Source organism: Podospora pseudoanserina, chromosome 2 (genome assembly GCF_035222485.1).
Source record: "Podospora pseudoanserina strain CBS 124.78 chromosome 2, whole genome shotgun sequence".
In the NCBI taxonomy this organism is placed as follows: domain Eukaryota; kingdom Fungi; phylum Ascomycota; class Sordariomycetes; order Sordariales; family Podosporaceae; genus Podospora; species Podospora pseudoanserina.
In genome coordinates, this window is record NC_085921.1 from 1,368,344 (window position 1) to 1,391,409 (window position 23,066).

Consider the following 23,066-nt stretch of genomic DNA (forward strand, 5'->3'; position numbering starts at 1 on the left):
ACACTTGCTTGTTGACATTTATAAAGTGAAAAGAAGGAGGTTGTTGTTGTTGTCTGCTCAGGTTGTACACCTGTACTTACAAAATTACACATCATCTTATTTTGTTCGCCTTCCAAAGTAGGTACATCAAGTGTAATAAAACCACCCACCAAACATGCCCCCCTTGCCGTGCGCCAAATTTTCCACGCCCCAAAACTCCATGGAACAAATAATTCTCGGGTATCTATCTACCTCCCCTACCTACTCTCAAACCTCTTCGGATCCATATTCAACCTACACAACCTCACCACACACCCACTCAACTGCAGCAGCGTCTGCACCCCCTCCAAAACCTTCATATGCGTAAACCCAATCTCCTTGATAAACTCTAACTTGCTATGCTCGCTCAACGTCTCGATTGTCTTGGTCACCCTAAACATCGTCGAGATAATATCATGACTGCTGTACCCCAAATCCCACAGCTCCCTCAACGTGTCAAGCGCCGAGTCCACATTCCCCTCATAACAAGCCTTGAGCATTGCCTGCACTTTGATCGGGTGAGGACTGTCGACAACCTTGAAGACATTGTCCCCCGAGACAAACCCGAACCCAGCCCACGTCGACTGCAGGTTGTTGATCGCCTGGCGCATATCCCCTTCCGCACTAAATACCAACGCCGCAAGGCCATCCTCGCTGAACTTGACACCCTCCGCATCGATGATTTGCAAGAGGCGTTTGACGACTTGCTCGTCTGTTAACTTCGCATAGCGGAGAATGGCGCAGCGCGACTGGAGGGGTTCGATGATTTTGTTGCTTTGATTGCAGGCGAAGGCGAACCTCGTCGTATTGCTGTAAATCTCCATCGTCCGTCTCAACGCCTGCTGGGCGCCGCTCGTCATGCTATCCGCTTCGTCCAAGATGACAAGTTTATGTCTCCCTTGCGGGAGGGTCACCTTCTTCTGCGCAAACCCCTTGATACGCTGCCTCACAACATCAATACCTCTCTCGTCAGAGGCGTTGAGTTCAAGCACGGCTTCTTTGTAGGCGTCCCCGAGGAGTTGGCGGGCTAGACACAAAACGGAGGTGGTCTTGCCAATGCCGGGCATGCCAGAGATGATTACGTGGGGCATGTTGCCGTCGCGGGCGATGATCTTGAGGCGCTCGATGGTTTCGGTGTTGCCTACTACGTCGTCGAGGAAAACGGGGCGGTATTTTTCGACCCTGGGGGGTTAGCATGTTAGCCATTTGAAAGGATAGAGAAGGGAGAATTCGGAGACATACCATGGGAGCTCGTAGGTGGGGTTGCCACTGGGGTTGGCTGTCTGGGCTTTGTAGGCTGCGGTGGAGGACTCGCCGTTGGCTTCCGGCTTTTTTGTCGTTGCGGCTGGCATTTTGGCTGTGGTGTTTTTGTTGGTCTCGACTTGCTCGACTTTTGGTGAGCTCTTGAGTTTTTCGGCAGTTGTGTAGCAGGTGATTTGTGCTGAAAAGTCAAGGGTTGTCGGCGACGTTCGACTTTTGGAGGTTGAAGCCAGCTGGGGGATTGAATTGCTGATTGGGAGACGCGACGCGTTTGAACCGCGTTAGCTTAAAGTGGTTTTTCAAGACGCAGGTAAACCCTAACCCTTGACCCCTTAGTTCACCACCAGGCAGCAACAATGGACAATAGATCTTGGAAGCAGCCATGGTATGTTCATTCTCATTTATTTACATTATATGGTTATAGGTCTAGATTTCTAGATGTCTAGGTTCTTGCATTTATGTGCGGTAGTCACCGTTGATGGTACTATCCAGGTCAGCTGATATCAGTGCCTGAGAAGACAAGGGAAACTCACATGTACTCATGACTGTAGTCGCAGGTCCAGTAAGTGGCTTGCTTGTCGCCAGTTCCGAGCCTGACCAAAATCTCAAGATCCTCGAGCTCCAAAATCTCAGCAGCTCTCGCCTATAAATTGTTAGTAAGCCGTTCCCAATTCATGATCTCAGTCAACTCACCTCATCAACCTGCTCAGGCTCTCCGTTCACCAACAGCTTGAGCTCAGCAGTGCCATCCGTGGGCACGAACGAGACATTGGTCTTCTCAGGGACGATCTCAGGAACATCGTTGATGGGCTCGCTAGGCTCGGAAATCAGGGAGTAGCCGGTGGCGCACAGAATGCGGCCCCTATCGATCTTTGTCAGTTTCGTCGTCACATTCCAAACAGACTGAGGAAACGTACCAGTTTGCGTCCTTGCCATACAAGGCAGTCTTGACAAGTGGCGATCTCGCAATGGTGCTCGCAATCTTCCGAGCAGCCTCCTCGCTAGCGGAATCCACCACCTTGATTGTCACAAACTTGGTAGCACCCTCACCATCACGCACAATCAACTGCGCCAACTCTGTAGAGAACTTGGTGAGAACCTCACGGAAGGCCTCATAATCAGGTGTGCCCTCCACAACCTCCTTTCCTCCAGCCATACCGTTGGCCAACAACGCAACAGTGTCGTTGGTCGACGTGTCACCGTCAATGGTGATGCTGTTGAAGGAACGGTCGACGGCGTGCTTGAGAACCGATGGAAGAGCCGACGACGAGAGAGGGGCATCCGTGGCAATAACACCCAAAAGGGTGGCCATGTTGGGGTGAATCATGCCCGCTCCCTTGGTGGTACCCGCTATCCTATACTCCACGCCTGGCGAGGAGGGCAAAGTAAAAGTGCGGGAGATGAGCTTGGGGAAGGTATCAGTGGTGCAGATGGCCTTGGCCATGGTGAGCCAGTGCTCGTGGGACCCGCCCAAAGCACTGTGGGCCTTTGGCACGTTGTTGATGATCTTGTCGATGGGCAGCCTCTGTCCGATGACACCAGTGCTCATGACAATGGTGCTATCACTCTGACCGAGGCACTTGTCAGCCGCCTGAGCCATCTTGGCGGCATCCTCCAAACCACCCTTTCCAGTGACGGCATTGGCGCATCCCGAGTTGATGACCACCCCCTGGATGCCCTTATTTCCCTTCTTTTGCAACAGAGCACGGCTGAAAGTAACGGGGGCGGCCTGAAACTTGTTCTTGGTGAAGACGGCGGCGGCAGCACATGGTACTTCGGATGTCAAGAGAGCGAGATCTGGTTTTGTTGTGTTGCTGGGCTTAACTCCAACGATGGTGCCTGACACCTGGAAGCCGAGGGGGTATGTGCCTGAGGTTGGGATGTACTTCTTCTTGGCCGCGGGGATGGAGCTGGACGGGGCAGAATAAGCTCGGGATGGGATGTGAGAAAAGGACCGAACCAATTGAGCTTTAGGTTGCCTCAATTGGCTCAACGCACATCGACTGAAGCCCACCATGACTGTTTCCGGTTTCAAAATGAAGGGGTACGGAGGGGAGATGTGAAGAGCCGGGCAACTGTGGTCGATTGGGTTGCGTGAGATCTTATCAAAGCAGTGAGAGCCCACCGCCGAGGTTTGGAAAATATCTAGGGCGGCGGTACCGGAACTGGGTCCAGACAGCACAACAAGATCGAATTGCCGCAATAACGATGATGCCAGTCTCTAGTATAACACCAGAAACATAAGATAGTTGGGAAAAACAATGAGATACTCTGAATTTTGGACAGCAGCCATGAAAATCTCTTTATACCACCCCTCAATTGAGTCACTCTTTCAAGACCCTAACGACCAGAGCTCCGGTCTGGAAAATGTTTATCAATAACTGCACCGTCGCTTCAGTGCTCTAGCCACAGCGCCCTCCACGTGGCTGGGCCCCCACCAAACGGGTGCCGAGCCGGGCCGGGCTGTGGCTCCAGCTCTCGTTCCCCACCAAAGCCAACGACCTCCATAAAAGGATTTCAGATTGGTGCAACTTTCCTCCATCTTCCATTCCCTCTCAAGCTCCAAAAAAGACACGAATCACAATTCGTGCTTTGTTGGAGCCGCATCATCACTTTCCCAGCCCGCTGGGGGCTTTCTTTCCTTTCTCCTCCCTCTTCCCATTCACAACCTCCTCCCTCCCCCACCACCTGCAGATCATGCCCCTTGCGTTTTGAGTTTACGACCCGGAGAGCTTCATTTGAAATTTGAAGTCGCTCTTCTTTTCTTTGTTCACACATCACTTCTCTCACACCACACCACCGCCACCATGTCAGACGCGATGGATGCCTACTGGCAGTTACAGCCATTAGCGCGAACACTCGCGACCGCCATCTTCGTCACGTCGATTGGAGGGCACCTGGGATTGATCCCAACGGGCTGGTTGTTCTTCCACTCCTCGCTGGCCATCTTCCATATGCCACCTCAGATTTGGCGGTTCCTCACCACCTTTCTGTTGAGTGGTCCCCAGCTGGGCATCATCTTGGATCCTTACTTCGTCTACCAGTATCTCAGCCAGATCGAGTCCGGGAACCCCAAATTCCAACGGAAGGAGGATGTTCTCTGGTACCTCATAACGGTCAGCGGCTTCATCTTGGTAGGTCCCTCTCTTTGCGCATTCTGCTCTCTTCACACAACACACAACGCAAAACACCCTCGAATTATCTGCCCGCATAGTGCTATCTCCCCCAACTATAGCGGTTCCTGGAATCGAGGAAGATCACCCTCGTATCTCGGCCGGCCCTCTTTCGCTTTACGGGTCGGTTCGCGGTGCGGGCATGGTGGGATGCCATGGATGACCCGAGCATACTCAATATGTTCGGTGTGGTTTTTACGGCGCCCTACATTTTTCACCTGGGGAAATTCGACTTTTGTTGCCCGACATCGTAAACGGACAGCTAACCGTAAACACATAATAGCTGTTCACCCAGTGTTTCCTGGGCTTCCAGCCTTTTCTCATCAGCGCCTTGATTATTGCTCTATGCTACACGGCCTCGCAAGATTCGCGCGGCATGAAGGCCAACTTTTTCTTTTTCACCGTGCCAGCCCAGCTTGTTCCGTATTGCATGCTCGGCATGTCCGTCATCATGAACCCTGCCGCTCTGCCCCAACAGATTTGTGGTATCTTGGCCGCCCATCTTCACGACTTCTTAGTACGCACCTGGCCCGAGTTTGGAGGCGGTAGAAATTGGTTGGCCACTCCAGCATTCGTGTCTCGACTCGTCACCACGCCGAGAATTCTCCAACGCGAGTACGGCACCGGATTTCGCCCACGGACCCAGACGTCGGGCAGTTCTACGGGGGCCTCCGCCGGCTCCGGGCCACTTCCCGACTCCTGGAAGACAAGGGGAACTGGCCATCGGCTGGGTTAATGGATAGAAGACGGGGATTGTACGAATACAAAATAATATTAGACCAGTTCATGTCCTGTGGCTCATTCAGGGGTGTTATCATGTCCGTTGTTTGAGTGCCGATAGTAGTGCCGATAATCGTGCCTGTGCTCCTTGATACTTGAGAGATGAAGCCCGAGTTATGGCTGATACCTGTTTTTCTAAAGATGTAGCAGCGCAGGCTCGGCTGTATGTCGAGACACTCAGACTTGATGGAGTCTTTTTTTGTTCTGAGACAAGGACGCCTGTTGGTTTTCAAAAAAACCCAAAAAAAAAAATACAATAATAGTTAAAATCACTTAGCATGCCCACGGTAGAGAACTTGCTTGTGTGAGGCCGTCAACCGGAGATTTCGTGATAGACTTGCTGCCAAAGACCGGTGTTGGGCTGTTCTCATTGGCAAAAAGGAGGGAATGAGTGGGTGGTGATGTCAGGTTGTAAAAGCAAAAGGCACGAAAAAAGTGAAGCGAAGCTTGGGACCCTTCTTGCCCATACGACTAATGACCCTGGTGAGCTGTGCCTGCTCGGGCCTTCCCTCAGGTCGGGTTGCCAAACACAGCCACCATGGATGCTTCCCGTCACCCAGTCGCACCCTTGGGGAGCACCGACCCGGCCGGACGTTTCACTGTTAACTCCATTTGAGCTACTTCGCTGGAACAAGGGGGGAGGGAGGATGTATATATGGTGTGGATGTTTGTTGGTGACTGTGTGGGGGTGGTTGAGTGTTTGCTTGGATCAAGGCAAACAGATGATGGTTAGATATGAGAGATGATTCTGTGGGTGGTTCTTGGGCGTGTCTCTTGTGAGGATAACGTCTTCAAGTCAGGTAATACTTCTCAATACAAGACAGGCATATATACACCTTCCCTGCGATCTCCATTCATACATACTCAGCAAAGTAAAAAGACGACCGCAATCTTGCCATTCTTCCATCCATTGGTATCTCTCAATAGTCAACGAAAACTTCAAAAATGCATCCCGGTTTTGTCCACCCCTTCCCCCAAAAAAAAAACGCCATTATAACGCCCGCCATATAATTCCCATCCATATGCCGATAAAAGAAACACAGCCCCTCCATCATTACCCCCCCTACTCGGCCGCAAAAGAAACACTCTTCTTCTTCGTCCTCCCCGCCTTGGTACCCCTCAAAACAGCCTCCTTGACAATCTTATCCCCCTCCTCATCCTCCTTTTTCATCTTCTCCCCATCACCCCTCTTCCTCTTCTTCCTCATCAACTCCTTCGTCTCATCCAGCTTAGCCTTCCTCTCCTGCTCCTTCTTCTCCGCCTCTGCTTTGCGCGCCTCGCGAATCTCCTCCATTTGGCGGGCCTTGATTAACTTGGACTCGATCTGGCCTTCTTTCTCGGCTTGGACTATGGCTAGGATTGTGGACATTGATTCCTACATGTTTTTTTTTTCATTAGCCCGGTGGGGGGGCGGGGATTGGGGGGAGGGAAGGGGGGAACGTACCCTATCATCAACAAAAACCTTCCCCTTCTTCTTCCCTTTGGGCTTGGTCACCCCAACGGGGGTGATCATATTCAGCTCTGGGATCCCTAGCTCTTTTTCGGTGTAGACGCGGGGTTTCTTTTTGCGGTCTTGGCCGAAGTTGGGTTTGGACTTTTGTTCTTTGGGGGGGATTTTGCCTTTGGGAGCACCCTTGCCGCCTGAGGGTTTCTTCACGCCGGATGAAGAGGATCGTTTTGGGCCGGAGGAGGAGGAGGAGGAGGGTTTGGAGCCGGCGGCGTGTTTGTTTTTTATTGTTCTGGTTGGTGCCATTGTTATTGTCGGGGGTTGGTGAATTGGGGGGTTGGTTGGTAGGGAATGGATTTGTCGGTGGTGCCGGTGGTGGTGATGATGCGCGCAGGGCGCAAAGGTGGTCTGGAAATTTTTGGAATTGAGAGCATGGGCAGGGCCTTATCGGAGCTGGAGGAGGTTGCTTATCGGTTTGATGGGTGGAGAACAGGGGGGTGTTCCGGCAGGCAAAAATGGGTGAAAAAGTGGCGGGAAGTTCGTCCGTTGGATTTTTTGGCGGGGTTAATTTATCTGGGATTTATCTTATCGGTTTGTTGGTCAGTCATCGACTTGGTATCGCCGATTGCGCTCGTGGAAGTTGAAGGTATTCGCGGCAACAATTTGAAAGTAGGCATTTACAAGGGTCTTTTTTCGAGTAAGAAAGTATACAACCGATCACAAAATGGCTACTGCTGAACACCCTCCCCGCTGGGCCGCTTTTGCGCGCGACACCAACGAGACCAAGATCCAGCTTTCGCTGAATCTCGACGGCGGGCGCTTCCACCCAGACACCGACGCCCGTCTCTTCAAGGGCCAGGACCACGCCAGCCAGACGAGCAAGTCGCAGACCATCAGCATCAACACCGGCATTGGTTTCTTGGACCACATGCTTCACGCCCTGTCCAAGCATGCGGGCTGGAGTCTGGCGCTGAACTGCAAGGGTGATTTGCACAGTTAGTCACCCCCCCTCCCCTACTCAAAGGGAACTTTTTCTGATTTTAAAATGTTTCAAAACAGTCGATGACCACCACACGGCCGAAGACGTCTGCATCGCCCTCGGATATGCCTTTGCCCAAGCCCTCGGCACCCCCGTCGGCATCAAGCGCTTCGGCTTCGCCTACTGCCCCCTCGACGAGGCCCTCAGCAGAGCCGTGGTCGACATCTCCAACAGACCGCACAGCGTTATCGACTTGGGACTCAAGCGCGAGAAGATTGGGGATCTAAGCACCGAGATGATCCCTCACTGCATGCAAAGCTTCGCGCAGGCGGCGCGCATCACGCTGCATGTGGATGTGATTAGGGGGGATAATGACCACCACAGGGCCGAGAGCGCGTTCAAGGCGCTGGCGGTGGCGATTAGGGAGGCTATTTCGAGGGTTGCTGGGAAGGAGGGGGAGGTGCCTAGTACTAAGGGGACGTTGAGTGTTTAAATTCGGGTGTATATCATGTTATAAAAGCGAGCATAAGAAATGGAGTTTTTGTTCTTGATTTCGAAAGGGCTGGCAGCTGGGAACTGCGCAGACAAAGAAGGACAGGGAGGAAACCAAAAAATGTGCAGAAACAATAAGAAGAATTGAAGAAAATTCTCCATTCAAAAAATGCCTTGAAAAAAAAAAGGTCGTCCTGAATTTCACATGATTTTAGTTCTTCGACGGTTGCGCCGGCCTTGGGCCCCACCATTTGGCGGGAGTGGTGTGATGGATTGATGTTGGACCAAACACCCTGCCCACAAAATAACTGGGACACTAAAGTGGGAATATGCCTTCAAGGGTAGTCCATATGCCTTTAAAGATAGTTTATAGGCCTTTAAAGATAGTTAACAGGCCTTAAAGGATTACTTAAAGGCCTATTACTTGCGTTTAAGGTATGTTCAAAGTATAATATGGGTTAACTTTACTGTAGTGTCTCAATTATTTTGTGGGCAGGGTGCTAAACTACCAGCAATAGTTCGAACCAATCTTCCTCGCCATCCTTGCATCGGAAACGCAGCAGCCTTACGAGCTTATGACGCAGCGTGATCGAGGTATACGGTGCTTGTTTGGTTGCAGCTCGCGATATTGAAGCTCCTGTTTGGTCATAACAGAAGTTCAATTTTGGGAAGTGGTCTTTCAACACGCTGGTCGGGGTTCAAGCTCACATATCACCAACGACATCATCACTCACGGACAAGTTCAGTTTCACCAAACAGCAGCCAAGACACAACATACTCTTGATACCACCTATTCCCATTCTTGAAGACCGATTATCTACCCACCACGCGATCTCAAAAACTGAGATTATTTCCATCCAACGCAAGAGCAACAATTAGAAGCTAAAGACCTCTCTGGCGACCAATGATGCCCACCTCCCTTAACAACGCCAAACACGAAGAAGCGGTTGACGCCTCCTGGGCCGCGACACGGGGTGCGGTCTCTGGCGCGCTGAAGTGGGGGGTTGCGACGGCGGTGCTGGGCGGGTTGGGGTATGCTTTCTCGCCGGTGTACAGGGGTTTGACTATTCAGTTCAAGGTGTAAGGTGTCCCCTCCAACCTGGTGTGGAATATGGAAGTGCTGATGTGAGGAAATAGGTACATCCAAATGTCGGGCATGGTCCTAGGCAGCATGCTCGAAGCGGATGCTAGGCTGAGGGAGTATGAAGCCCAAATGAGGCTGCGGAGGAGGCTGATGAAGGAGCAGGCCATGTGGGCTAGTTTTGAGGAGAGGTATGGGAAGGAGGAGGAAGATGATTGATTTTTTCGGGGGAAAGTGTATATAGGATAGGCGGTGTAAGATAGTAAAGTGGTGGTTCGTCTTCTCTATGTGTCCTTTGTTGCGGAACTGCGGTGGTCAATCAACTGTACGATTTCTGTTGTTGGTTGTAGGGGGCAGGTGAATTAATTGTAGGGAAACACCTGAACTCAAAAACGGATTATAAAAAAAGGGTGAGGTAAGGGTGTGCTTTTCATAGGGATATTTGTGTATAGCGATCTGTTCGGTTGATGATAGAAATGCTGTTCAAATACAGTTGGCCTCCTAACTTGGATCTGTGCCCCCGATCCGGTTATGTTATGATTATGCTCCTGCCCCTAATGCCCTGGTCCCAAAACCCAATATTCATGCTACTGTCTCCATGCTCCTTAAACCAACGCCCCTCCCCCATATTCATCCCCATGTATCTTATGCAGAACGACCGTGCGCGCCTCTCTTTCCCATAATCCAGACAAAAATCAAGAAACTAAACGACTGACAACTGCCACCATGAACACCCCCCCCTTTTTCCATGCTTTCCATCGTTTACCTATAGGTACAGCCGTAATACATGATATTATACAGTCCGTTAATATACAATAGTTACACCAAAGAAGAGAAAAAACTAAAATCTGGTCGTTACGGTGAGAAAATGCGAGATCTATCTCATAACAAAGATAAAGTCGTAAGTGAGGACAACAAGAGAGTGAAAACAAATCAAGAAATATACTTTGGACTCCTCCACCCCCCAAACCCGCCAAACCCGCCAAACCACCTGCTCCCGCTCGTCCCAGGAAGTGACCTCCTAGTCTTGTGACTCGCTCCCGGCGGAGGAGGGAATGCCCCTTGGCCCATAGGAGGCGTCAGCAAGCCCTCGTTGAATCTTGTCGAGGTAGCGGGAGCGGTGCCAGGAGTGCGAGGTCTGGTTGTTGTGCCTAGCGACGTCTCCGGTCGGGGTGCTTCCTGGGCTTGTTGTTGTCTTCCCCCACCAAACGGGCAGGAAGAAAGTGATGTTCCTGGCCGACGGCTGGACGGACTGGGGTTGTTGAGTGGGATGTTGACCATGCCTTCTGTTTGAAGGCCAAGCCCGACTCGTCCAAGACGGGATTGGGAAGACTGGGCGCGAGGTCGGTGTTGGGGGTGGGGGGGTCTGGTTTGTGAGGTGATGGGGGGTGATAGAGGGAGGGGTTTGTTGGAGGGGAGGAGGGCGGATTTCATGCCTGTTGAGGGGGCTCGGGGTCTCGTTTCTGGTTGCTTTTGTTGTGCTTGTGGTTGAGGTTCAGATCTTTGTGTTCGTAGAGGGTGGTTTGTCAGGGGTGTTATCTTCAATGGGGCGGGGATTGGTGACCGGCTTGAGTTGATGTTCCTCATGATATTCTTCGGGGGTGGCTTTGGTGGGGCTGGAAAGAGGGAGAACCGGGGGTTGGATGTTTTCCTTGGGGCTGGTGAGGTTGAGGGAGCCGAGACCGATGGCGGAGGGGGAAGGGGTGCTTTGGGGGGCTTGCTAGGTTCCCATGGTGTACCAGCAGGGGTGAGGTATGTTCTTCGTGCTTTGGAGGAGCGTTTGGTACTGGCTGTATCTGGATTTGAAGCTGGGACGGGTGGCGGTGGTGATGCTGGCAAGGCTGGTACCGGTGGAGAAGGGGCAGAAGGGAGTTCGGCGAGATTGGAAGAACCCTTTGATCGTCGACGGTCAAGCTCTGTGGTGGCATAGAACCACAGGGCGAAGACTGTGTCGACACTCCGGCGGTCCACGGCTCTAGGGGAGGGCGTTGCCTTTCTAATTTGTACCATTTCGTGCTCCACGTGTTGGGGTTGGGGAGGTGTTACTGGCCCGTACGTGTATTCATTGGCGTCGTCGCTTTCGTATAGTCCCAAGTCGAGTAGTGCTTCGGTAGCCACGGAGGAGTTGGAAGGAGAGTGTGATGGTGATGATCTCGGTTGGTTGACCGGGACGGTCTGGTATTCCTGAAAGTGATACATGGGTGCCTCTCTTGCTGTCCCTGAATCCCGCCGACGTTGTTTCCTGCGACGGCAGAGGAAGAATATAAAGGCAGCACCGGCGAGAACCAGGATGATTCCCACAACAATGCCTGCAATGGCAAACCCTGGCAGGGCCCCCACAGTAGTCGGTGGCGAGGGAGAGGGAGGGCTGGTATTGGATGGACCTCGAACTCCCGTGGTGACCGAAGTGGCAGTAATAGTAGAAAGTGTCGTTCTAGGTCCAAAGTCGACCGGCGGCGTTCGAGACTCGCAGCACTCGCTCAGGGGAATAACCAATGTCGTCGTAGTAGGTGCCGGTCGCAAAGCTCTGACCACACGAGTTGTATGGGATAGGTCAGAACAGGACGTTGATTCAGGACTTAGACGAGACGCCACATGCATCTTAGACGCTCCATGAGATCGGAACAAAAGAAACACGGTCCATCTTTGGCTGTTGGTGGAGAACTGGGGGAACAACAGGAGATATAGAAAAGCAGAGCAGGCAACCGGCAGCTCATATACTTGTCCGAGTGTTCTACAAAGGAGACTCGGTCCTGCAACTGTGAGGGACAGGAATTCTGCCTTTGCCCTCCAAGCTGCCGCATAAGGTACGCGGCATGGCAGTGGGCAAAGAGAGGCAGTGCCATTGCGGGTGGTCCATGACACCGGGGCCAAAGTGGGAATAGGGAACAGGGTGGTACCACAGCTGACCACATCCAGCGGCGTAGACGCTTTGGGTGTGTCCGATGTCAGTTGCTGTAAAAACACGGTGGAAGCAGTCTTTGCTGATATGTGTTTGCGGCAAACTCTAAGCGCCTGGCGCGCGCACCTTTGATGATGGAGGTGGACAGACAAGAGTTATTGGACTCGTGCTTCGGACTAGATGTCCTCCAAAAATCAATATTTCAAACTGGTTGTACAACACCATCACGCGTCAATCGCCTACTTAAGCGCGCTTCTAGAAGCCGCCCATCGCTTGATGAGGGGAAATCAGAAGACTATTGAGGTTGTGCCGCAAAAGATCCTGTCTCGTATGTTGGATGTCCGAATCTCTCCACAAAGATGATGGTGTTGACTGCAGACTCTGACATCTAACCCCGAGAGAGTTGGAAGATTTTCATGCGGCACAGAAGATGTAGCGTGAAAATCCGGAGGTTCGCCGCCGCCCGAGTTGGTGATGAGTGAGTTCATGGGGCAGATGTGGAGAGACGACCCCTGACGCCATCTCCGGTGTTACTCTGTACTTGGTTTTTGAAGGTATGACGCAGAGGCTGAAGATTTTAGAACAGGCGATGATGCCTCTCTCAGAATATCCTCGCTCGGTACCGGCAAAAAGGGTAATCCACAAAAAGATCAAATAAAACTCTGGAGTGTTCTAGAGATCCCAAGATATCTGGGGAGAGTGGGGGTTCGACGCCTTGATTTGCCGGCAGCACCTATTTTGGCATGCAGAAAGGGGGCCACTCGGCGCTTATTCAGAGCCAACACCACCCAAGATCTCGTGGCAGCCCTGTCCCTATTGTCCTTTCTTGCGTGCTTTGGAATGCAAGAAATCTGTAGCCGCGGGAAACACTGCAGTTGGTTGCGCCAAAGTCGGTAGACGGCCCGTTCGGGAAGGGCTTGTGTGTGTTGGCCTCAGTTCGTCCAGGTTTTCGGGGTTGTGTTGCCAAGTCGTGCCCGTGATGTTCTGGGTCAAGAGCAAACTGCGCCTGGTTGTTGTGGGCAGTGTTAGCTTCGTGGTGTCTCGGTGATCAGTTCTGAAATCAACACTGTCTATCTAGGGCTTGTGTAACTGGAAACCACGCCGAGGGGGGGCGCACAGGTTTAGTTTGCCTGCACGTTTTGGTGATGCTGAGCTGTTTAAGTCGGTGCCTGACACAGTATGACAAAGCCTTACGGTGACGATATGCGATCGACGCAGTTTCAACTCTGATGATGGAGTCAACACCGAGAGGACCTTGCCTACGGAGTTTAATGCCATCGGTGTGTTTTGTGAAGCGCGCCTATATGGCAACGCAAATGAGAAGTTGACACTAGTTCATGACATGGTGAACACGAGAGAAGCAGGACGTCGAGAGATTGCGAAACATATAAAAAGAACAGCAGATGAGCTGTCGAGCGAGGGATGATGAAGTTATCGCCAAATCGGTAGGTGTTTGCTCGTTGCCATGGTGGCGTGGGATGAAGTCGAGATTGCCTCGTGTGCCTGAGCTGAGATCCTTCGGCGGGATCCCCTAGCTGTTTCGTCTTCAACTGCCGGCTGCGACAATCAGGAGACAGGAGACAGGAGACAGGAGACAGGAGACGGAAGTCAATCAGCCTGGCCCCTCTGAAAGGCTGGCCTTGCTTTGAGTTCGGAAGCACTGCGCATTGCTGGGTGATGCTGTGCCTCACACTCGGCTATCTGGCTGTCTTTGGTAGGGCAGACAGTTTGTGGCTCCCGCGACTCCTTACTGCACCACACGCGGCAAAAGCCACCAGTTCGAGGATCTGCGTCGAGAGGGTGTTCTGTCATCCAGAGTGTCTGTTGAAAATTACGGCTTGGCCGGGTTGGTGATCATGAACGTCTCGTCTCGATGCGGGCCAGAGGTTGGTGCAAGGTTCGCGTGCTCCCGTCTGACCAGATCTTTTGTGTGGCATGGCACAGACCCCAATTAAAGTGCTATCTATATCCGGTCAGCTATCGGTTGCTGTCTGCAGCAGGATAAAAATGACACTTTCCCTCCTGCTTCTTGCAGACTGGATTGACACGATGCCTGAAGCTGTAAAGTGCTGGCCAGGTAGAGACCCATTGCCAAGATGGTTGCTGTTTGAGGTTGTCGAGATGCATTCAGCTGAAAACGAGAGAGGAGCGACGGCGTCGGCACCGGGGGACGGGACCCACCAAGGGCTTCCGAGCCGAGCGGCCCCACCGAGGCCGGTGGTCTCGGGCTGCCAAGGACCGAATCACTCGCATCAACAGCACTGGCGTTTGACGGGCATCGGTCCGTCAATTTGCGACCAACCAATGGGGTATCGAATCATGAAAGAAACGGAAAACTTAGCCCCACTTGATCTACCCAGAGTCCACCACGGCGCGTAGCCGAATTTAGCGTCCGCTGTCCTGATCGCAGAATGCACGTCGGGAGGGAACGCCGAGACCCCACTGAATGTTTCTTCCATCATCACCTGCACTATCACCAGCAGCTACTTGGATTCATCACAGCGTCTTTTGAGTTTTTTTCTTTGGATGAACGGCAGGTCATGATGGACTCGAATCTCCGCAATGTGGTACAAGATGTCGTGGCCTGTAGGACATGGACAGATACGCTACATATATTTCATGTACCGTTCCTACATTAGGGCCGGGTCCATGGCGTCTTCCTCCGGCAATTGCGAGATACCAAGAAGCAAAACGAATCCTTCAGCTTGGGTGATTCTTCCCCGCAACTCGGCATCTTGGGCAAGACATAAACGGACTCCTCTTTGTGTCACACCGTTTCCTTCAAACAGAGCAACAGTAGTAGCCAGCAGCATGCTTTGAACCAAGGTCAAAGGTCACATCTGCAAAACACCGAGCTGCTCGGCAGGTTGGCGGCGCTTAGGGAAGCCATCCCGTTGGCTACCCTCTTGTCATCAGCCTATTCCACCGTTTTCCCCAGCTCGGAACGGTCGCCCAGAATAGCTCACGTCCGCAGCAACCATATATCCCCACGTGGTGAACGGCAACCCCCTGCGCCTTTGGGGCACTGCTGCTGTTCCCCTCTCCGTTGAGATCTTGCTGGACTGAATCTGCTTCCCGTCTTGGTGCTTGTGATTTGGAAAGGGGTTGGGATATTCTTCCATTTGCGACAGATTCCACAATACAATGATTGACGACGCCGGACTGCAATGATCTTGTTTGGTTGTTTAAAAACACAGTATTCGAAGTGACCACCAGGTCGACTTGGGCTTTCCAATTTGAGAGGAGGGGCATAGCGGCGCAGGCTGCCCACCATGAAGATTGCCTGTCTACAGTTTGCGCCTCAGGTCGGGGATGTCGACAACAACCTCAACCGGGCTGATGCCGTACTGAACAAGGCGCGCACGGGGGATCTTGATGATTTGGACTTGCTTGTACTGCCGGAACTTGCCTTTACAGGTACGTTTATTGCAGATTATTTACTCGGCGGGGGGGGGCGGGGGCGGAGAATGCTGATGGGCAAATCCAGGTTACAACTTCAAGTCGCTACAACACATCTCTCCCTGTTTGGAACGTCGTGATTCTGGAATCAGCTCTCTCTGGGCTCGAACTACCGCCCTGAAACACGATTGCGCCGTTGTAGTAGGGTATCCGGAGAAGGTGGACGTGAGCGCAAGATGGCCAGCGAACCCAGAGCACTACAACTCAGCGCTTATCGTAAACCGAGATGGCGATACTGTTGGCAACTACCGCAAGCTACACCTATTTTATACCGATGAGACCTGGGCACTCCAAGGGCGGGATGGTTTCTTTCGGGGCAATGTCGAAGGCTTGGGGAACGTTGCTTTGGGTATTTGCACTGACATAAAGTAAGCCTGCTGTCTTTAGTGAGTTCTCCCTAGGCATTTCTAACAGTGTCTAGTCCATACGAGTTGGAAACACCATGGGAAGCTTTCGAATTCGGATTTCACGTCATGGAAGCACACGCAAATGTGGTCATAGTCAGCATGGCCTGGCAATCTCAACAGGATCCCAGCCAATACACCCGTCGGCCTCACGAGCCGGATCTCGAGGCCCTGGTGTACTGGGTTCAGCGTCTTGAGCCTCTGATCCGGGAGGATAGTGAGGAGGAGATTATCGTCGTCTTTTGCAACCGGACTGGTGCTGAAGACGATGTGATGTACTCGGGAACAAGTGCCGTCTTGGGCATCAGAGGAGGGGAAGTTTACGTGTATGGGGTCCTCGGACGTGGAGTGAAGGAGTTACTTGTGGTCGACACGGACCAGCCTCCACTCAGCAAGTTGACCGATGCCTCAGGGGTCGAGGCCGAGAATCCTTACGCCGAGGAAACCGACGTCGAGACTGAGCCCGTCAAGCGCCGTGCGCAGGCCCTCGAGATCCAGATACCGGCCAAGAAGACGCCCAAAGAGCCACCAACATCGCACCCGATCAGCAGTCGCATAGAGGCTGTGTCAGCAACCCCCAAGTCTGCGTCTTCTGCTCGGTTGCCCTGGCTTGCACCAGCTGAGCCTGATGCCCAGAGTCCCGGCAACCCCCGATCACCTACTCGACTGCAGATACCTGTAACACCAGTGCGACCGAGTGCGGATGAATTCACTCTCATCGACAGCGCCATTGCCGAAGACATTGCCATTCCCACAGCAAGATCATCGCGGACTCCAAGCCCGGACCTGAAGGCAGCATCGCGTCCTTCGAGGCTATCAATACCAACGACCCCGTGGAAGTTTCGAGACAAGGCCAGCCCTTACCCATGGCAATACCGAGATGGGTCGCAGTCAGCTCTTTTTGGTGGGGGAGCTTGCATGACGCCAATAACACCGTTTGAAGTTGAGGAGGGCTGGTTGGGGACACCCATTGATGCTAAACCACCAAACTGGTACTGGAAGCACGATCACTCACTCTCCGCCGTCAAAGAGGCGATACAAGAGGAGGAAGAGGTGTCGCCGGGGAGCTCCTCAAAGCCAACCCAGAAGGTGGGAGGGCTTGAACCAGCAAAGACACAGCAAGACGCCTCTAAAGTCCGAGATGCCACACCGATTGACACAGAACCGCCAAATTGGTACTGGAAGCACGAGCCACAGTTGTCTTCTCTTGACGAGATACTCCACGAGGAAGCAGAAGGTGAACAAACCGAGACAGGAGAGAGCCCCAGACCGGAACAAGCCGCACCGTCAAAACCCACTAGTACCACCGTGGCAGAGGATGTCTGGGTAGCCACACCCATCGACAATGAAGTTCCAGATTGGTACTGGAAACACGAGCAAACGCTACCCTCCCTCAACGAAACAGCACAAGAGGAGCCTGAAGAGGACGAGTCAGAAGCAAAACAACAAGAAACATCCAGACCACGCCAAGTCTCAGCAGAAGACGTCTGGGTAGCAACCCCAATCGAAAACGAGGTCCCAGACTGGTACTGGAAACACAAACAAACACTGCCCTCCCTTGACGAGTCAGAAGACGACCCGCCACGGAATGCCCCCCAACCAGCCACCATCACCACCACCACCACCACCCCAGCAGAAGAAGAAGAAGAAGAAGAAGAAGAAGAAGAAGAAGAAGAAGAAGAAGAAGAAGAAGAAGAAGAAGAAGAAGAAGAAGAAGAAGACCACACCCCCACCCCCATAGAGGAAGAACCCCCCGATTGGCACTGGAAACACGAACAGACCCTCCCTCCCCTCAACGAGGAACACCCATCCCCTTCCCACTCCCAAGACTGGGCAGACCTCTCCTCTGTGTTGGCTAGTTTCAAGATACACCCAAAGTCAGCGTTGAGCAACTCCAGTGCTGCGCAGGATATTGGTGCGGAGAGGCCTAGCTCGCCCAAATCGCGGAATGCGAGTCGGTCGAGGCAGATTTATAGCTCGATGGAGAATTATGATTGGGAGCAGGGGCAGCAGCAGGCGAGGGTGGGTGGTATGCAGGTCCTTGGTGGTGGTGGTGGTGGTGGTAGTGGTGGTGGGGTGAGGAGGCAATCGTCGCGGTTGAGGAATGTTGTGATGATAGGGGATGGTGTTTCTGATGTTGAGGAGGAAGAGCAAGCTCACGCCCGAGGGAGGGTTGGGTCCAGATACCGGAGTGTAAGCCGTGGTCGCCAACCTGGGCGGGTGAGGGGGGCAGGGATGGAGGTTGAGGGGTCGGGTTCGAGGCATGGGGTTTTGCTACAGCAGAACAGTCTACGAGATGGCATATCCCTACCGCGACAAAGTTGCCAAAATCTGCAAGACAAGCGGCCAGAACAGCAACAGGACGACAGTTATCGACAGCACAAACCAAGCATAGATTACGCCGCGCTGCCTAACTGGCCTTTTCCCCCTTCGCCGGAGGATATCATTAAACCGGCTGGGACTTTGTCGAATCTGTCCGTGGTGACGGTGGACGATGATCACAGTCCGGAGACGCCCAAGATAATGGGGATGGGGGTGGCGATTTCGCCGGTGGGGGAGGAGTATGAGGAGTTTGAGTATGGGTATCGTCATGGGGAGTGGGACGGTTGGGAGGGGAGTAAGAGGAGTTTGTTGAATGAGGAGTGGGAGGGGAGGAGGGGAAGGAGGGGGAGGGTTTGAGGATGATTTATGAAATTATTTTTGAGGGGTTGATACCATGGGAGAGATAGCGCTGGATTTGTTTGCGGATTATGTAGCCTTGAAGTGTTTTAGCATCGAGTTTAGGTGATTTTGAGCTGTCTTTGCCAGAAATGTGAATTGTTCGAAGAACGTCCATTCATCCATCAAATTCTCCAGATCGAGATGCGACCACTGGTAAAAATGGCAAGTAAGGCAATGTCAAACTTGAGTTTCGACAGCTATGTCCTTGATAGCAAATGCCGGCAAGGCTCTGCCCTTCATCACGTCAATACCACTTTTATAGTGCTTGTGCAACACCCAACAAAAAGCAAAGTCAGCATCATCTTGTTTATGTCACCCTCTCTCGGTTTGGCAAAAAAAAAAAGACAGCTTTAGACCACAGATAAGAAGGATCCAGTGGCGTGCCCTGGCACCCTCCTTCAGCAACAGCGGGCCGAAAGAATGGGTGTGGTGGGCTGCAAAAAGGGGGTCTCTATGGCTTGCTATGTAGGTTGGCAAGCACATCATAGGTACATCGGATACCAACCAACCAGGTCTTATCATCAACGTGGGAGAAAGAGCGATAAGTGTAAACAGCCAACCGCACCGAGGCCAAGTAATGTTCGGCAGTTTTTGAAGCAAGCAGCGTCCTGTGATCTTGTTGCATACAATACCTATCTGATTTTGAGCGGTTGTTGACAAACCAAGATCTTGTTTACTTGACCGCTGACATGAGGACTAAGTATCACCAAGGCAGGCCGAAACTGCCGAGATCTCTCAACATTCTCACCTACCTAATGTACAGACCTTCACACTGCATTGTGCTGTAGTTATGGGAATGTGCTGTGTCGCTTTCAAGTGCCATCCCCTCATTTGTCTGATCTGTCTCATGACCGTCATTGTCACAGCCATCACACAGAAATCCAGCCTTTTTTTCCCCTGAAAAGAGCACAGACGGAAGTTCGGCAGCGAGAAGAAAAGGGGGGGAAAACCCGACAGTTTGGTTTTGCCGCTTTGATTGGGAATTTCCCCAAGGTGGTGCATGTTCTATTGGGCGGGATGGGGGGATTGGGGAGGGGGGAACCAACAGATGGATAACCAAGGAAAATCAATCTATTTGACAGTGTGCGGTGGTTGATGCGCTGCATGCATGATGATGGAGCTGCGGATGATGAATGGCTTGCTTTGGTGGGGATGGGATAGGTACTGTAGGGAAAGGTGAGATGATGCACAAGAGGAGACGGAGACACAGATTGTCATTACCAGCATAACACAGCAGATGTCAGTTGATGTCATGGTGCTGAGCCCGAGAGATGCGGGCCTGCCAGTGGGTGAATGGATGGCCAAGTGGATTGGTGGTGAAGTGCTCACCGGATTGAGAGAATGTGTGAGAGAGTTGGTTGGGTTCTTGGGGGCCAAAGTTTATCGAGAGAACAACTTTCAGCTGGTTCCCAATCAGGAAAAGAGTGGGCCACGGGTAAAAGAGCGGTTTGCCAATCACGACGGGCGGGTTGGTTGAACTCGCAGGGGCCCTTGCATGGGCAGTGACCACTTCTGGGCTGTGAATGGTCAATGCTGCTGAGCACATGCATTGCTAGCGTGCGACCTTGGAACGGCACAGCGGCTTTGGCATCTCTGAGAGAGTGACGATCACTCTGTGAGCATTTTCAAACGGTGCAAGACAACCCCCAATCACACCAACCATAGAGGTTGAACCCCCGCCCGCCACCATGGGCCACCCTTTTAATGCGTTGAACAGGACCCCGGAGGTGGTTGACGGCTGAGTCTAATGAGTGGGAGGTGTGTCCAGCTCGGTGGCTGTTGTCTGTGTTTGTGCTGTTGTTTCCCTTCACCAACAACAATCCAAGTCTCGTCACTGTCACATCTGCAAAAGCACAAGCTTCCAGTCTCTTTTCCTCCAGGGACCCATCCAGACAAAAGTGCGCGCTTAACCTGACATCCCGAAGATCGAAGCACGTTTCTCCTCTGTTTTACTCTATAACACCGTCATCGTGCCACCAGGAAAGAAGAGAGGCAGGTCGGAATGTCACACAGAGAATCTGGACGGCAATAAACGTCTATTCTTCCCGTTCCTAGCTGCTGCATCCTCCCCGCACAGCACCGCATAATACCCAGTACCCGAAAGGAATAACGACGGACGAAAGACGGCAGAACCCAGCGAGTGGTTCATTTCTGCAACTGCAACCAAACCACATAAACTCAGACGCCACGCATCATCACAGGTCAGAGATCATCCTCACTGCTCCTCCAACCGTGCGCGTGGATGAGGGCTACCTGAGGCAGGATGCCGTCCACTGCTGCTCGCCTTGCCCTCGCGGCTCTGGTGACAGTAACGACCTCACCGCTGGCCGCCAACGCTCTGCTGGGCACACCTGGATCACCATGCGAGAAGCACTGCAGCAACCAGCAGGACCACACGGCGCGGGATGAGATTGTTTGTGATAGGGGCAGCATAGGGAAGACAGCGGCTGGGATAGTATGGGAGAACTGCATCAATTGCCAGCTGAGGAGCAACTACACATCTGGGACCATGTCGGATCAGGCTGCTTTGCTTTGTACGTCTCCTCCGTTTTCCTTCTCATCAACATGCCTATATGGCAAGACTAATATTAACAAATCTTAGACAACCTTCGATTTGCCATGGACACCTGCCTATGGCATAGTGGCGACAGCACACCATGCACCGGATCGTAAGTCAACAACCCCCCTAAGTGTGCCTGGGCTTTGCCCGGCAGCCACGCCGCAATCCTCCCGTATGCCTCCGTGCTGACAGCGCCTCAGGACAGCATGCGGTCCGCTGGAAGATGCCGTGGAGTTTCGCAGGAATGACACTTCCGGCCGAACCCCATACGGCTTCTGTGACCTATGGGAAGAGAACTTTATTCCTCGATGCTCACCATGCCTAGTTGGTGAACAGCGAGGTCGCGGCCTCTTCCTCAACAACTACCTCTGGATCCTCGAGGCTGCTTGCGAACAGAAACCAGATCCAGGATATACCATCGCCATCCAAGGCGAAGTCTTTGGTGAAAACACCGTCACCATCGTTCCACCAGAAACCACCCTCGTCGGCGTCCCAACGCCAGATTATGGCCCTGTCTCCCTCGGCGCTAGGGTGGGCATCGCCTTTGGTGGCATTGCGCTTCTTCTTATTTTGGCCGGCTTCTTCATTGTCTGCAATGGCAAGAGAAGAAGACGGGCTTTTTTAAGGGAGCTGGAAAAGCGCCACGCGCAAGCAAACCACAGGTATGGTGGCGGAGGAGGTGACATGTTTGAGACACCGGTTAGTCAGCGACCACTTAGGGGGTGGGAGAATGAGAGCCCTGTCTCTGCAGCCACCGAGGCGACGGAACGGACACTACCGCGATATATCTCGCCATACACGAGCACCTACAACAGCCCCGTTTCTGGACCAGGAGGGTCGGCGACGGTAGCGGCAAACTGGCCGTCGCTGTCACCACAGCAGATGCACAGCCAACGACTGGATCAGTTATTACAGCAGCAGTCACCTGCGCACGGGTCCCCGCCACCGGCTTTTACACAGTGGCCTTCGGTTGGGCAGGAGAAGATGGTTATGCAGACGTATACGCAGCATGAGAAGCGACAGAATGAGATTGCTATCGGGCTTGCGCTGGGAGGGGATGAGGCGAGCTTGAGGAGCAAGCCGTCGAATGGGACGATGAATAATGATCGGTATGGGTACCCGGTGGAGGACAAAGGGAAGCAGAGGGATGAGGTGTATGAGTTGAAGGAGGTCGAGAGTCCGTATAATGGGCAGGGTGGGGAGGGGATGGTGCATGGGAGTAATAATCCTTATTATCAGATGCCGAGCCCACCACAGGCACCGGTGCTGCACCACCCTGGTTATGGGAGAGCACATGGGAGTCGGCCTGGGTCGGGTGATAAGGGGGCGACGGGGTTGGGGTTGCAGAGTGTGCCTGTCTCCTGATGGAGAGAGCGGGCGTGTTTTTGTTGGTTTTGGTTTTGAACTGCTTTGAGCTATAATACCCGCCCCCTGAGATGATAGGGTGCATTTGGAGTTGGGTTTTGAGATGACGGTTTTTTTGTTGGGGTCTTGGATAGTGTATAAGGTTGGATATCGGTATATATTTGCGAGAAAGGGGTCGGTACATCTTCCCTGGGATGAGTAGATAGGAGATACTACCAGGTATTATGAAGGTGCTCCAGATGATGCTGTCTGTAGAGTTTAGCCACGATATTATCACATCACAGTTGCCACTTCTCAACCAAACTGCGCATCTTCATGCACCCACAGGATGTGATTAGACTTGTAGTCACACAGAGGTCTTCAGGGGGTGTCAAGACAAGGCCATGCTCCAGATGCTGGATTCCATTGTCGAGTCGCTGGCCAGT

The 23,066-nt window shown here is 52.7% G+C and overlaps 9 protein-coding genes across 9 annotated transcripts; 5 read left to right on the forward strand and 4 right to left on the reverse strand.

The window, feature by feature from the left end:
* Positions 1-6: 6 nt before the first annotated feature.
* On the reverse strand, positions 7-1,370 carry RFC4 (replication factor C subunit 4; the record flags this gene model as incomplete). Its single annotated transcript, XM_062943980.1, has 2 exons — positions 7-1,200; positions 1,261-1,370. 2 exons carry the CDS (start codon positions 1,368-1,370, stop codon positions 237-239), a joined length of 1,074 nt encoding a protein of 357 aa, XP_062802752.1. The 3' UTR covers positions 7-236.
* A 364-nt stretch (positions 1,371-1,734) lies between these two features.
* On the reverse strand, positions 1,735-3,613 carry ECM42 (Arginine biosynthesis bifunctional protein ArgJ, mitochondrial; the record flags this gene model as incomplete). The annotated part of the gene is made up of 4 exons (XM_062943981.1): positions 2,196-3,613; positions 1,972-2,140; positions 1,812-1,921; positions 1,735-1,762 (listed from the first exon to the last, which is right to left on the reverse strand). Exons 1-4 carry the CDS (start codon positions 3,293-3,295, stop codon positions 1,735-1,737), a joined length of 1,407 nt encoding a protein of 468 aa, XP_062802753.1. The 5' UTR covers positions 3,296-3,613.
* Positions 3,007-5,327, forward strand: QC764_202840 (uncharacterized protein). Its single transcript, XM_062943982.1, has 2 exons — positions 3,007-4,412; positions 4,735-5,327. Exons 1-2 carry the CDS (start codon positions 4,086-4,088, stop codon positions 5,185-5,187), a joined length of 780 nt encoding a protein of 259 aa, XP_062802754.1. The 5' UTR covers positions 3,007-4,085; the 3' UTR covers positions 5,188-5,327.
* Positions 5,328-5,927: 600 nt separating this feature from the next.
* Positions 5,928-8,341, forward strand: HIS3 (imidazoleglycerol-phosphate dehydratase). The gene is made up of 2 exons (XM_062943984.1): positions 5,928-7,673; positions 7,738-8,341. Exons 1-2 carry the CDS (start codon positions 7,403-7,405, stop codon positions 8,148-8,150), a joined length of 684 nt encoding a protein of 227 aa, XP_062802755.1. The 5' UTR covers positions 5,928-7,402; the 3' UTR covers positions 8,151-8,341.
* On the reverse strand, positions 5,984-8,443 carry LOC1 (60S ribosomal subunit assembly/export protein). Its single transcript, XM_062943983.1, has 2 exons — positions 6,676-8,443; positions 5,984-6,606 (listed from the first exon to the last, which is right to left on the reverse strand). Exons 1-2 carry the CDS (start codon positions 6,982-6,984, stop codon positions 6,295-6,297), a joined length of 621 nt encoding a protein of 206 aa, XP_062802756.1. The 5' UTR covers positions 6,985-8,443; the 3' UTR covers positions 5,984-6,294.
* A 104-nt stretch (positions 8,444-8,547) lies between these two features.
* Positions 8,548-9,461, forward strand: QC764_202870 (uncharacterized protein). The gene is made up of 2 exons (XM_062943985.1): positions 8,548-9,229; positions 9,287-9,461. Exons 1-2 carry the CDS (start codon positions 9,054-9,056, stop codon positions 9,447-9,449), a joined length of 339 nt encoding a protein of 112 aa, XP_062802757.1. The 5' UTR covers positions 8,548-9,053; the 3' UTR covers positions 9,450-9,461.
* A 702-nt stretch (positions 9,462-10,163) lies between these two features.
* On the reverse strand, positions 10,164-11,831 carry QC764_202880 (uncharacterized protein; the record flags this gene model as incomplete). Its single annotated transcript, XM_062943986.1, is given in 2 exon segments — positions 10,164-10,200; positions 10,210-11,831. Coding segments are annotated over 2 exon segments (1,659 nt in total).
* Positions 11,832-15,404: 3,573 nt separating this feature from the next.
* Positions 15,405-18,674, forward strand: QC764_202890 (uncharacterized protein; the record flags this gene model as incomplete). The annotated part of the gene is made up of 4 exons (XM_062943987.1): positions 15,405-15,549; positions 15,620-15,959; positions 16,013-17,665; positions 17,729-18,674. 4 exons carry the CDS (start codon positions 15,405-15,407, stop codon positions 18,672-18,674), a joined length of 3,084 nt encoding a protein of 1,027 aa, XP_062802759.1.
* A 1,665-nt stretch (positions 18,675-20,339) lies between these two features.
* QC764_202900 (uncharacterized protein) lies at positions 20,340-22,948 on the forward strand. Its single transcript, XM_062943988.1, has 3 exons — positions 20,340-21,250; positions 21,319-21,385; positions 21,477-22,948. Exons 1-3 carry the CDS (start codon positions 20,980-20,982, stop codon positions 22,639-22,641), a joined length of 1,503 nt encoding a protein of 500 aa, XP_062802760.1. The 5' UTR covers positions 20,340-20,979; the 3' UTR covers positions 22,642-22,948.
* Positions 22,949-23,066: the final 118 nt, after the last annotated feature.